We start from the raw sequence: 12267 nt of genomic DNA on the forward strand, positions 1-12267 counted from the left end.
TAGATTTAATACCTTCGAAATAATGCTTAAAGGGAATGTATAGTTTCCGTTGAGACGTAACATCAGATTTCTAACATTTTTTGGTGAGATAATGACAAACCTCTTATGAAATAAGAAAGAGCACGTGATTCTAAGAAGAATTCAAAGTTTATTTGATGAAAATAGTTCGTTTGTAATACTGATTTTGCATTTAAGTTAGTCAAGATAAACATGTCCGTTCTCCGCATAATTTAACGCCTATGAATTCGGAAACTTACAGTTTTTACAAGAATCATTGCTTTAATGTAGGCCCCATCATATCTCCGACATTGATGTGTGATATCCTCAGATGATAATGTCCATTTATATTTTTTTAATATGTGTTTGTCTTATTTTTTTTCAAATATGAGATATGGTTGTATATATTTTGTACTTTTGTTTTATTGTCAATCATTTTGTAATCCCATCACTGACAAAGTGGAAATATGAAATAATCTTGAAAACTTGAGCTTGAAAATTGGCTTTGAAATGACCGAGATACGCAAAATAGAGCAATCCTAATAAAGTGTTGGACCCACATGTTATTATGATCGCTCTATATTACTTTGTTTTTGGATGTCTCAGCTATTCCAAAACCAATTTTCAGCAAATAATCTGTGAATTCGTCTTAGAAAGGTATGCTCTGTACTATTTCATAAGTAGTTTCTTGGTACCTCACAAAAAGTTAAATGCCTAATCCTCGCCTCCACCAATACTGTACTTTTCCTTTAACCTACCCATTTTTTTTTTTTTTTGAAACTCGAGGAGTTCGAAAAAAAAGAAGAAGAAAAGGCTGTAAACATTAAATTCTATGCTAAATTTCAGGCAAGGAGTTCAGGCGAATTGATAGTTTGCTTTTGTCATTTTAAATAGCTGAAGCTCTCATTATATTATTGCATGTACTTGCAAAAGCCATCCCTGAAAAGGATTTTTTCTTTATTTCCTATTGTCTAGCCTCTATGGTAACCACCACCCCCAAATTCCAGGTATGGACAAGGGAAGACACCCGACTTCCATGTCACTTCAAAGAGGAGCCACTCGCTGCAATCTGGGTCAAGGAGAACAGCTCACATCAGCATTTACAGACGAGGTAGGCATCATACTTCGATGGGAATTTTGTAAGCAAGGACGAACGCTTCGAAATGAACAGGAATTTTAGTCTCGTCATCACCGACCTGCAAATGGCAGATGAGGATCGCTACCACTGCCAAATTTTGCTGGAGAATTTTGAGGTTTTCTCGAATTCCACCTTCCTGACGGTTACACGTGAGTAAAAAAAAAAAACAAAACAATGGCATCATGTCATAATCATGAGGGGGTTGGTGGAAAAAGAGATTTTACATATGATTGTCATGAGTAAAATAATTTGAGAATATTTACTTTCAGCTTGCAAAAAGCTGAAGACAATGACATTTCGTTCAGTATGGCGAATAATCAGTCGTTCATCTAACTAGAAATAGTTCTGAGGTAAGATGTAAACTTTCGATTTTAAATCGGCCTCTCTTCACAGCAATGAAGCAATGAAGGAAAAATGCTCCTTTAAAACGATTTCAAATAAGAGACAAAGGGACAGGACAAGATAAAAAATACAATTTTTTAAACGTTTTTCCATAGAAAAAAAAACACGAATCTCTGGATATTATTTTTAAACAATGAAACAAAAATTTCTTGGGAGAGCTGTTAAGTAAATACGCAGATTTGTTACAAGGTTTGTACTAGAAGACTGGGCTACATAATTATCCAAGTGAGGGCTTTGCAAAATTCTTACGGGGTTTTCCTCAGGAATGGAAAAAAAAAACTTGAGTAACCATGGGGTTTACTCTGTTCAATACATACAAAGCTTTAATGATGAGTTTCACGATGTAAACAGAACATTTTGCAATATTTGTGAAGCACGGCAAAAGAAACTGAATGAAGATGCAATATTACTAATTTCGTTCTTTACATTACCCATTACAAATAACAGCAAGACAACATGACTATTCTGGTCTCATCATTGGACTAGTCATCGGTGTTACTGTTGCCCTTGTCACGCTGTTTTGCCTTGTTGGAAAGATCCTTCAAAAGTACTATCCGGACTACCTACCTTTGAAAGGTATTGATGATTAACATTTATCGACAACAAATATCAAGAAGAATAACAATATAATTATCAAAGAAATCAGTTCCTTCGAATTATTTTAGACATGATTATTCTGAAACAAAGTGTTCTGCAGAGATATTTTCTCATAATTCCAACATGAACATATGTGATTTAAAATCAATAGGCAATGCACTATAGTGTACACGATAAGCGTGAATATGTCATCATCCTTTCTGCTTTTGTAACATCGTGCAAGTGGATTATCGCACATAGTTATTCATGCAGTACGGTCAGATAGGCCTCCGCTAGAGTCAACACATAAACCGTGCTCCCCACTACAAAATTAAGCTCACACAAACGCACACAAGAAATTCAAGTTTTCTCAAACCCTACACGTTTTCCATTTACTATTAGAAAGAATGTAACGATGCGAAAGTGAGTTCTTCCACATACTAGCAGTGCTGTCAGGAAGGCCCCCTCTAGAGTGAACATTAAACGCGCAGCTCCCAATAACAGATTGAACACAGTCTATGAAAATGTTTCACCTTTGTATCATTTTACAGGATGTGGCTGGAATCCCTACTGGCGGAGACCACCCAAACCAGATCCGGCTGACGTGGAAGCAGAATTGTGTATGAGAAAAAAGTGAACTAAATGATAGGATTTGTGTCAAAGAAGGGGATTGGGCACTAATGCAATTGCTCCAGAATTTAGTACAGTATTTCATCTGATTTAATGATTTATCTTAATAGATAAATGTGAAAGAATACAAGGATTCGTAGAGTTCTCTTTATGCTGTTGTCTACACTGTGACATTTAAAACAGTTATACTCTTCACATCTAGCAATGGGAGCACCCAATATATTCTACAACTTTAGACATTAGGAAGCTAAACTTTCTCTCTCTCTCTCTCTCTCTTTCTTTCTTTCTTTTTTTATTTCTCTCTTTGTGTATAATATACAAAATAACAGCTAACACACACACACACACACACACAAATGTAATATTCTCTCATTTTTACGTGTTCATTCTTTCTAAATGGTAGGCTTCTAATCATAATAGGTTACCTTAGGTCAAGATACCTGAATCTTTTGTCAATGATATCCAATTTTTGTTATTTCAGTACATTTTCAGAATGATAATCAATAACTGTATATTTTCATCCGGAGGATATATTTAAACGAATACCACATAAAATTCTACAACCGAATCAAGGAAATTATCGTCTATGAAAAGCATTTTAAGATATGTTGAGAGGAAGGGATGTTTCTGGGTTTACTTCAACTGGAACTGTGTTTCTCACTTAATTTCTTTGTCAGCTTAAATGCACTTTCATGATCAAGAGAAACATTAAAATGAAATGTGAGAAATCAACGACAATCGCAACTTCACGATAAGAGCAAAACGATTTCGTAATGCTTCATTGTCCCTAACGATCTGCAAATAATTGACAGTATTTAGGCTTGAATATTATTCATCATGAAATGTTTTTTTTTTGTTTTGTTTTGTTTTTGTTTTGTTTTGTTTTGTTTTGTTTTGTTTTGTTTTTTGCTCATAGTGAACAGTTTGCGGACACAACGAGACGAGCTTCGACAGAAAATCAGGGGTTACCAACCAGGAAAGGCACGGTATGATAAGCGTTTCGATGCACCATCGAAGGTGAACATCAGCTTCTTCGGTGAAATTGCTGCTGACAAATCATGCCTCATCAACTCGCTCAACTTCGCCCTGAATGGTAATTGTTTGTTAGTAGATTTTTTTTTTGTTTCATTTCACGTCATGTGGGCTTATCTTGATGAGTTTTATACATGGATGTCGTACAGCAAAACTGTATTGGCATTTTTCGCTTGTGCATGGTGATCATCTATAAAACTTAGAGTGATATCACAGACTATCATGTTTTCATTGAAAAATTCATATTCTGTCCCAGCATCCGTTTCAAAAGTAGTCAGTTCTTGGGGGCATTTCAGAAGCGTTTTGTCCGACAAACTTGTGGGACAAATTTGCTCTCATCCAGTCAGATGCAATGATTTCAGTAGCTTATAACAGTTTGTCAGAAAAAAAAATGATAAAACCCTATATGAAATGTCCCCTACTCTCCCTTGTACAACAAAAGGCACACACACAAAAAAAACAGCAGATAGTAAAAGGATTACAGTACATCGAATTATTATTTTGATAGGCAAAATAATGCCACGTTAAATATAACATTTTTTTTCATCCCATCCCCCCCCCAAAAAAAAAATCCATCGGTATAGCATTGGTGTGCGCATTTTGTTTGTTTTTTTTTTCTTCCATCGTATGTGCTCTTCTGTAGGATTTTAGGTTAGTAGATAAGATCATAAAGCAATGTTAAACGTTAACCGATGCGGCATGGTTCACTCCGTTAGATATTAGATGCGACTACGAACAGAAATATTACATTACGTGTAATAAGTCATAATTATTAGAATTGTAATTATGCTATTTTTAGATTTATTTTCCTTGAGATACAACTTGCCTCGTAAAAAAAGCATAAAAAGAAAGAAAACACTCGGTAACTAGGACACTTTTACACCAGTCCGATGTTGCTTGTATATACAACATCCAACACTCCTTTTCTTGTTTTCTTTGCCGGGCTGCACGGAAGTGAACACGTTATTGGTTAGAGAGACATGAAGGCAAATAAAAAAATGATATACTCAACCACACCAACAGAATACAGTCTTCCTTATCTGCAACCAAGTCGCAATACAAGATGGTAGTTCAATCAGACGAACAACTTACCGACTCAGATTCATATCAACGTACCCTCTTTGTGTGTATGCCAATTGTAAGCTAGACTGCAAAGTCATGATGGTTGAAAAAGATGGAGACAAAAAAAAAACAAGAAAGAAAGGTAAAGGGCGATCTCTCTTCCACTTTAATACTGAATGTACTATATCATGAGCCGTCTGTGTCCCTTTATCCACTAATAGGGAATTATTCCACCGTGACTAAAGAAGGAATAGAAGAAGATGGAGGAAGGAAGACCCGTCGCCGCTTCCACCACATATTAGCAGAGAGAATCGACTTGTGGTATAAAGATTTCTCATCTGACACTTTGGAACGCCTAAATGAGGAGTGCAGTAAGTACACAACTTGAAAATAAAATGATTATTCTTGAAGGCACAACTTCAATCAAAGAAAAACAAAAGCCCTGTGGTACGTATTCCTTAAATAAATATAATCGTTACCTTTAGATACTATAGTCAGTGAAATAATGTAGTATAGCAACTTAATTAACAAATGATTTTGTCAGCTACTGGATTTCACTTTACGTCTACCCCATTTTCCCTATTTCCTTTTGTATCTACTTTAGTTACCTCAATTCTACCAATGTGTATCGTTTGTCTGTTAATAGTGCAGCTTTATTGTACTGTGCCACTGTTTCTCGCAGATTGTATTATCTGTTCTTGTATGCCGTCCGAATCTTACGATTTTTTTTTTTTTTGGCCACAAGGAGTCTCCGTTGCAAGTCCACCCCCCCCCCTTTTTTTTAGACTTTACGGACGCTCTACATGTGTGTGGGTTTTTTTTTTTTCCTGTAAATCTTTCTGCATTTATTTGCTTCATTGTACACTGTAGCTTCAGCAGAACAATATTTTTGTAATATTTTACACAGGTAGTGGAATTAAGATTGTGCACTAGGTACATCATGCATATGTTTCATTTCAGGAGATTTCCTACAATTGTCATGACAACGATTTAGTTGACGACATCATTATTGCTGTATAGTCAAGGTACAGTCCTGCCATCAAATAGGATTAGGTCTACTTACTTTATCTCTGTATCTTCCTTTTTTTTTTCAGATGGAATATTCCATGTAAGTCATCTGGAAGTTAGCGTCAAAAGAAAAGAAGAAGAATGTCACTGTGCTGAGTTTGTCTATCATCCAAAGTAAGAAGTTTCCTTCTTTTTAATACCGGGTTAATACATCATTTTACATTAATTAAATATGTTTAAGTTGACTGTAACAGCGTAATAAAGCAATTGGACTTGGGAAGGAGTTCTGTTGTGAGAGGATGTCAATGCAGTTGTTAACATTACTAGTGGTTGCAGATAGTAGTTTCATGATTAATAATCACATTTGATTGTGAGGTGACCTGGATACCTATAATGACATCGCCTCGCACGACGTCACTTAATCTGACACAATTCGTCACCATTTAACTAATTATTTGTTTTATGCGACATTGTTTTGAATATAATATATTCAAGACTTTCTTCGACAAAGATAATATCTCCCGGGAGAGATATTATCTCTCCCGGGAGATATTATCTTTGTGGAAGAAAGTCTTGTATGACTTTGTGTTGTCAGGTCAGTTAGAATAATTTGTATCATACGATGATTATTGGAATATAACAGAAACAAGACTCCAAAAAAATGCAGACGTTGCACAATACTTTTTCCATGAATGACGGGCTACTTTGTCAATGTCCCTATGCTTTTCTTCCTTTAGTTTGCATAACATAGAGACTTAACATACGACTTGGTTTTGTTACAATGACATCTTCTCATAATGAAGGTCATTTGACTGAGTCCGCGTAATATTTGATTTTTATTGAATAAATTCACCATCATAATAATTCATATCATAATAATGATGAAAACGAGTGCAAGACCATTGCAAGCTTAAAGAGATAAAGAAAAAAGAACTCATTATCATAAATATTGTAATAAACGGTTTGCGGAAAAGTGGCTCCTAAATGCTACCATTGGTATCAAAGATCTCTGGCAGCAAAGTAGAGTGTGAAAAACTTGGTGTGAAGAAATTGGAACTCATTGTAAACTATGCTTACGTTATATTAAAATGAATGCAGGCTAGTCAAACTTTCCCTAGGGCAACATTAGACAAAAATATATTAAATGTCTGTAAGGTCTTTAATGCTAACAGCATGCACTAATGCGTAGAAACTGTATGGGCTGTAAGTCCAGTGATGTCATGTGTTTATCACAAGACGCAACTTGTGCTGAGTACCTAGCAAATGTAAAATAATTTTTTGATACTTCCAGATCAGACATTGGAGAAGATGGAAGAACGTTCATTAAAAAGTTCTGCAGCATGGTAAAGCAATATCCCGGTATGTACATACACAGAGTCTCTTACATCTTTAGTCATAAGGTCTTTCACATTATTTAGTGGCTGTTAACGTAAAATTAATGTGCTCTCATCACAGAATCAGACATAATAAATTGGCTTTAGATATGAAAATATCTCTTGATTTTTACCCCCAAAAATATACTTTTATTCACACATAACTGCAAAGGAAATTTATCAGTTGCACATTACTTTCGACGTATACACATTCCAATTTAAATTAACCAAATGAATTAAGTCAATATTAATTAAAAAAAAAATCAAGAATGGAGAAAGATATAATGGTGTATAAAATCACAATGAACAAATGAAGTGAATACGTTATTGGATGCAAAATGATGTCAGTGAGACAAACATAAGAGCACTGAAATGCACACGTACCCAAGATTTGTGTGCTTCCGGCTAGATTTCTCTAGAGAGGTGTTCAATTGACTGACTGAATGCGCATAATTCATGTAACGCAGTCGCCATGACAATGGAGATAGCAAAAAAGAAATACAAAGGATATTTTGATATACAATTTGAGTTGTAAAATTCCATTGTTTTCCAGAACACTACAGGAACTACATTGGTGAAATCCTTCTTTGTGAATTAATTACACACGTATTGATTGAACTTTCTCTTTCTTTACAGTACAGTTATGCATGTCTTACAAACTAGAATCAATATGTGACCACCCTCTGGCAAGCTTCCTCCTCTTTTATAGTCGACAGTGACACTTTCTATTAGCTCTTTTGAGGGTCTTATCCTTTGTTACAAAGCTGTAGCAAGATATTGGTCGCATAGAGGGAATAATGTGAGGATTGTATCCCACGTTGATATTTGGATGGAATATGTAATTTTGCACTTATCGGCAAGTATTAGATTGTCAAAGTCTGCATTTTGTCTTTTCTACTTTTATCGTATTTCTTTTCAGGCACAAATTCACTGATTGTGCTAACCCACAAAGATGATATTGCCGATCCGAAGACTGTTCGAAATCAGATATCAAGGTTCAGAGGCAAGAAGAGAATCTGGATGTTTGATAACTACACCACTACGGATAATGAGGAGGACTTAGAAAAGGACGTGAAGTATCTACAGTTTCTTTGGTCGGCCCTGCAGATTTGTGATGAGACTATCAAATACCGCCAGAAAGCGGGTGGCTAACTCGATCGTTACGGCTAAAAGTTAATTCACACAAAAGAGTGAGAGAATATTTTCCCATGACTTCTCATTTTCCATGTTGTTTATGATAGAGATTATTCCATGGTAATCCTCATCTAGTATTCACATCTGTTTGCTATAGCATCCAACTACAATGTATTGATTAAGTCATACGAAGAAAAATATATTTTAACCTACGCATTGAAAAAAGAAAATCATGCTTAATACGTGTTCATGAGAATAGTTAAAGATAATTTTCAGCTATTATGTGTTTTCTCTGGCATTTCCAAACCGCTTTTTATCGTGAAATCTCTGACAGATGTCCACACAGTTGCATTTCTCTGAATCAGGGAAGAAAAATGAAACGAGACAGAATCATGTCGTACGGGGATTTATCATCACAAAAATAAAAGTCAAGTCAAATCGCAAGTTTTGCCTTAAAACGGGTGAATCAACAACAGGAAAGAAACTCGACACTGAAACATCTTGTCCCTCCATAAACACGAAATCATAATAGGAAAGGTTAAAAGAATGAAAAAAAAATATTAAAATAAGTCACAATTCACTCACATAAAAGGTTTATCTCAACTTATCCATGCAAAAATGACAAAGGTCTGGTAAAATCACCCGTCCAAAGACCCTTTTGTGGTTCTCTCCGGGACATCATTATCATTTTCTAGCACATTGCATGCTATACAAGCAAATAATATTAGGAACAGGTGGTCTCATTATCGCATCACCAACATAATTGATTCAGGTACTTGAACATTAAATACGCCTTGCATGATATTCATTGTAATCTTATTGAATTCCTTTGCAAGGACTATGTGAGATCATCGTATGTCAGTTTGTCCTGAAACTGATGCATTGTGTGATTGGGTGATGTACCTTTTTTAGTGCATTCGGTGTCATCAAGGAGTATACAATACACACAGCTTGTTGTTGTGTTGCGTGGATGCACTGCTGGCCGACTTTACAACTCAATATTTCTTGAAATGAAAGACCTAGAATACATGAACACAATACCATGTAGTACCTTTAAGCAATCATAATCGTATTATGCAAGCTTTCTGGGTTGTGAATACTCCTGCCCCCCCCCCCCATCCTTATCCCATTTCACCTTCTTCAAAAATCTATTCCATGCACTTATTGATTAGACAAAGTCGATCACCTGAAAATGAAATTGAACGCCCAGACAAGCTCAACGAGGACTATCGTGTAAATTTGATGCACGTGTAAAAAATGCAATGTTCGCATTTGGAAATTGAATGTTCATGCATGACTTATAATAGGTGGAAACGAAATAGAGGTTCCATAGATAAAATTGATTGCTCAGATTCTGAATTTGAGTGCCAAAATATTTTCGCGTGCGGTGTGTGAATATAGATCGATGCACATTCATGATTTAGAATCACACAAGTATGACCTTGGCAGGGAAAACCTTTATCAAATGCAAGCATAAATGTCTTTCCATGGGGATTCAAAATTTGCTATGCAATTCTATGTGTATTACTTTAATATGTTGAGTGTACGGGGCATCGTATTTAGTTTTTTTAATTGTTATTTGGTTCTCCTTTTTAAGGTAGGTTAGATGTTGGTATACATATCCTATATTGTACATCTCATACATAATTATAGGTACAACTTCAAACAAGCACAGACCGTAGAGTCTTTGTTAATGTATGTGGGCACGCAACTTCAAGGTCAAATGTGTATTTGACAGTCCTGTATTAGCACATATCCTTGAGAGTATGACATTGAAACCTACGTAGCTGTTTCGGACTGCTTCATATACACATTATTTCTTCCAAGTATTTGTCTTGTTCGGTTACGATAGAGTATGCCTTCTGACAGAACATACTTCATGCCCAGTTTTGTTTCTCATGTTTTCTCTTCATGTTTTTTTTTTATGATTTCATATGATACGTTTAACTTGTCTATGAAGAAGAAAATAATAGCTCAGTTGTTGATTTTGTTCTTCACTTTTCATCATATAAGTTGATATTTGACATTGGATGAAACACATTATAAAACATGTTGTTGAAAGTAAATCGATCATGTTTAATGTATATCGATCTATAATTGCTCACGCGTTTCGATTATTTTCATCAAGTTATTGCTTGTACATTTTTGATGCCTTTTTCCACAAGGAACAAGTAAAGACTACCACTGTTTCCAGTGTTAAAATTCAAGATCATGACTTTAGAAAATCATTTTCGAGGGAACAGTTTTCATAATATACCATCCTAAAAAAGTGTGAGGTTGGAAAAAATATTTCGCATTTATTACCCAAAAGAACAGTGCTTGCATAACGCATTAGAAAATTAGTGAATGTCGAACAATGATTTGTGGTGACACGCCTTTGAATTCACGTATCGGTTGTAGCCTTATAGATGGGCAAGTGATATCATCGTACATGACTTATTTTGTACACTCTTTCTGGTTACTATGAAGTCGTGTTTGCAATGCATGTTTTCACTTCTCATACAATATTTTAACGCATATTGTAGTCTTTGGTGGGCCCAGGATACATTTCTTTCACTTTACTCGTTTTTGCTTTTTTATACCTTTGTTCGATAATTCAAACTTGTGAATAAACTCTCCTTGCAAACATATTTTTTTTTTTTGCGATGTCGTCTCTATAAGAACTTTAATGATTACGCATCCATGCGTTTGAAGAATTTGCAGTGGAACCTGAACAAACTTCTAAAAAAATGAACAATGCAAAACACAGACAGACAGACACACACACACACACACACCCCTAAACAGTACACAGTCGCCACAATGTATAAAACACCAGGAAATTAATAAAATATCACATTAAAAATATGGTAAAACGTAACTTTAAATATTTTGTGCTTGAATACATTATGTTCTTTTAAAGTGCGATATAAGAGCTTACATAATATAAAAGAGGAAAATATGTGTTATTAATGATAAAGGAAAATTGGTAAACTCAATGTTTCAAACAATCTTTCTTGTGGAGATCATCAGGCCTATAAAATCTCTTCGAGATCTATATTTTGACCCTTTCCCATTTACACCCCTTAAATGAAACATTGTCTCTATGCCCACGACCATTTATAGAATTAAAAGAACCGTAAGTTCAGTGAGGTTCCAAAATATAGGTATCACACATTGATACAGTAAAAGAATATATCCTTAAAAATACACATAGACAAAATATTTCTTTATTATTCATATGTACATGGTTAAAATTCAGAGCCGGGTTTGTTTTTTTTTATAATGACCAATATTAATGAATACTTGAACAACTAATACACCCAAAAAACAGCAAATAAACAAGAACACATCAGATAAAGTAAGCTCGCTTTGTTTGCTAGTTCTAGTGATTAATAGTCAGGCGTTCATGCCGAAGGTCTTGTTCAAATACATTGAAGAAATAATTTGGTAAAGCACACACCACCAGGGAAAGAAAATCAAGTCAAATTGTCGATACTAAGGCCCACGAGCTCTATCACTAGCTAAACGACCGACATTACACAAGGGGGGGGTGCTTAATGTAGCTCTAAGCAGTGTTGGTTCCATGGCCTCATTTGCCCTTAGTGCTGATTTCATGGGCCTTATTTACCTAGTGTTGACGTAATGGGCCTTATTTGCCCAGTGACGAGCTCGTGAGCATCTTTTTTGTTCTGTCTCCCGCTGAGCTCATGGGTTGTCCGACTTGTGGACTGTATTACTCATGGGAAGCATGATTCTTTCTTTTTAGTGCGAGAGACTGTTAGATTCGATGATGTCGAAGTCTTGGGATGAACTCGTTTTTTCTGATCAAGATAAATTGTTGATACACTGTATACTTCTCATGACTAGCCCCATTGATTCTTTCAACTCACTTGATTCCCCGATATCAATAATTACTAATGCAGCATAAGGTGA

General features: G+C 35.3%; 1 protein-coding gene across 1 annotated transcript; it reads left to right on the forward strand.

The window, feature by feature from the left end:
• Positions 1–1160: 1160 nt before the first annotated feature.
• On the forward strand, positions 1161–10982 carry LOC140239749 (uncharacterized). The gene is made up of 7 exons (XM_072319570.1): positions 1161–1284; positions 2665–2733; positions 3660–3836; positions 5059–5208; positions 5932–6019; positions 7137–7204; positions 8138–10982. The coding sequence occupies exons 1-7, from the start codon at positions 1161–1163 to the stop codon at positions 8368–8370; spliced, it is 909 nt and encodes a 302-aa protein (XP_072175671.1). The 3' UTR covers positions 8371–10982.
• The last annotated feature ends 1285 nt before the right edge of the window (positions 10983–12267 follow it).

Source organism: Diadema setosum, chromosome 16 (genome assembly GCF_964275005.1).
Source record: "Diadema setosum chromosome 16, eeDiaSeto1, whole genome shotgun sequence".
In the NCBI taxonomy this organism is placed as follows: Eukaryota; Metazoa; Echinodermata; class Echinoidea; order Diadematoida; family Diadematidae; genus Diadema; species Diadema setosum.

What these genes read in the sequence shown, in the direction of transcription:
- LOC140239749 (XM_072319570.1), top strand. Translation starts at nt 1,161, where the DNA reads ATGAACAGGAATTTTAGTCTCGTCATCACCGACCTGCAAATGGCAGAT. An exon ending in CACCTTCCTGACGGTTACAC is followed by an intron (nt 1,285 to 2,664) that starts GTGAGTAAAAAA and finishes ATCATTTTACAG; the next exon opens with GATGTGGCTGGAATCCCTAC. An exon ending in CATGGTAAAGCAATATCCCG is followed by an intron (nt 7,205 to 8,137) that starts GTATGTACATAC and finishes ATTTCTTTTCAG; the next exon opens with GCACAAATTCACTGATTGTG.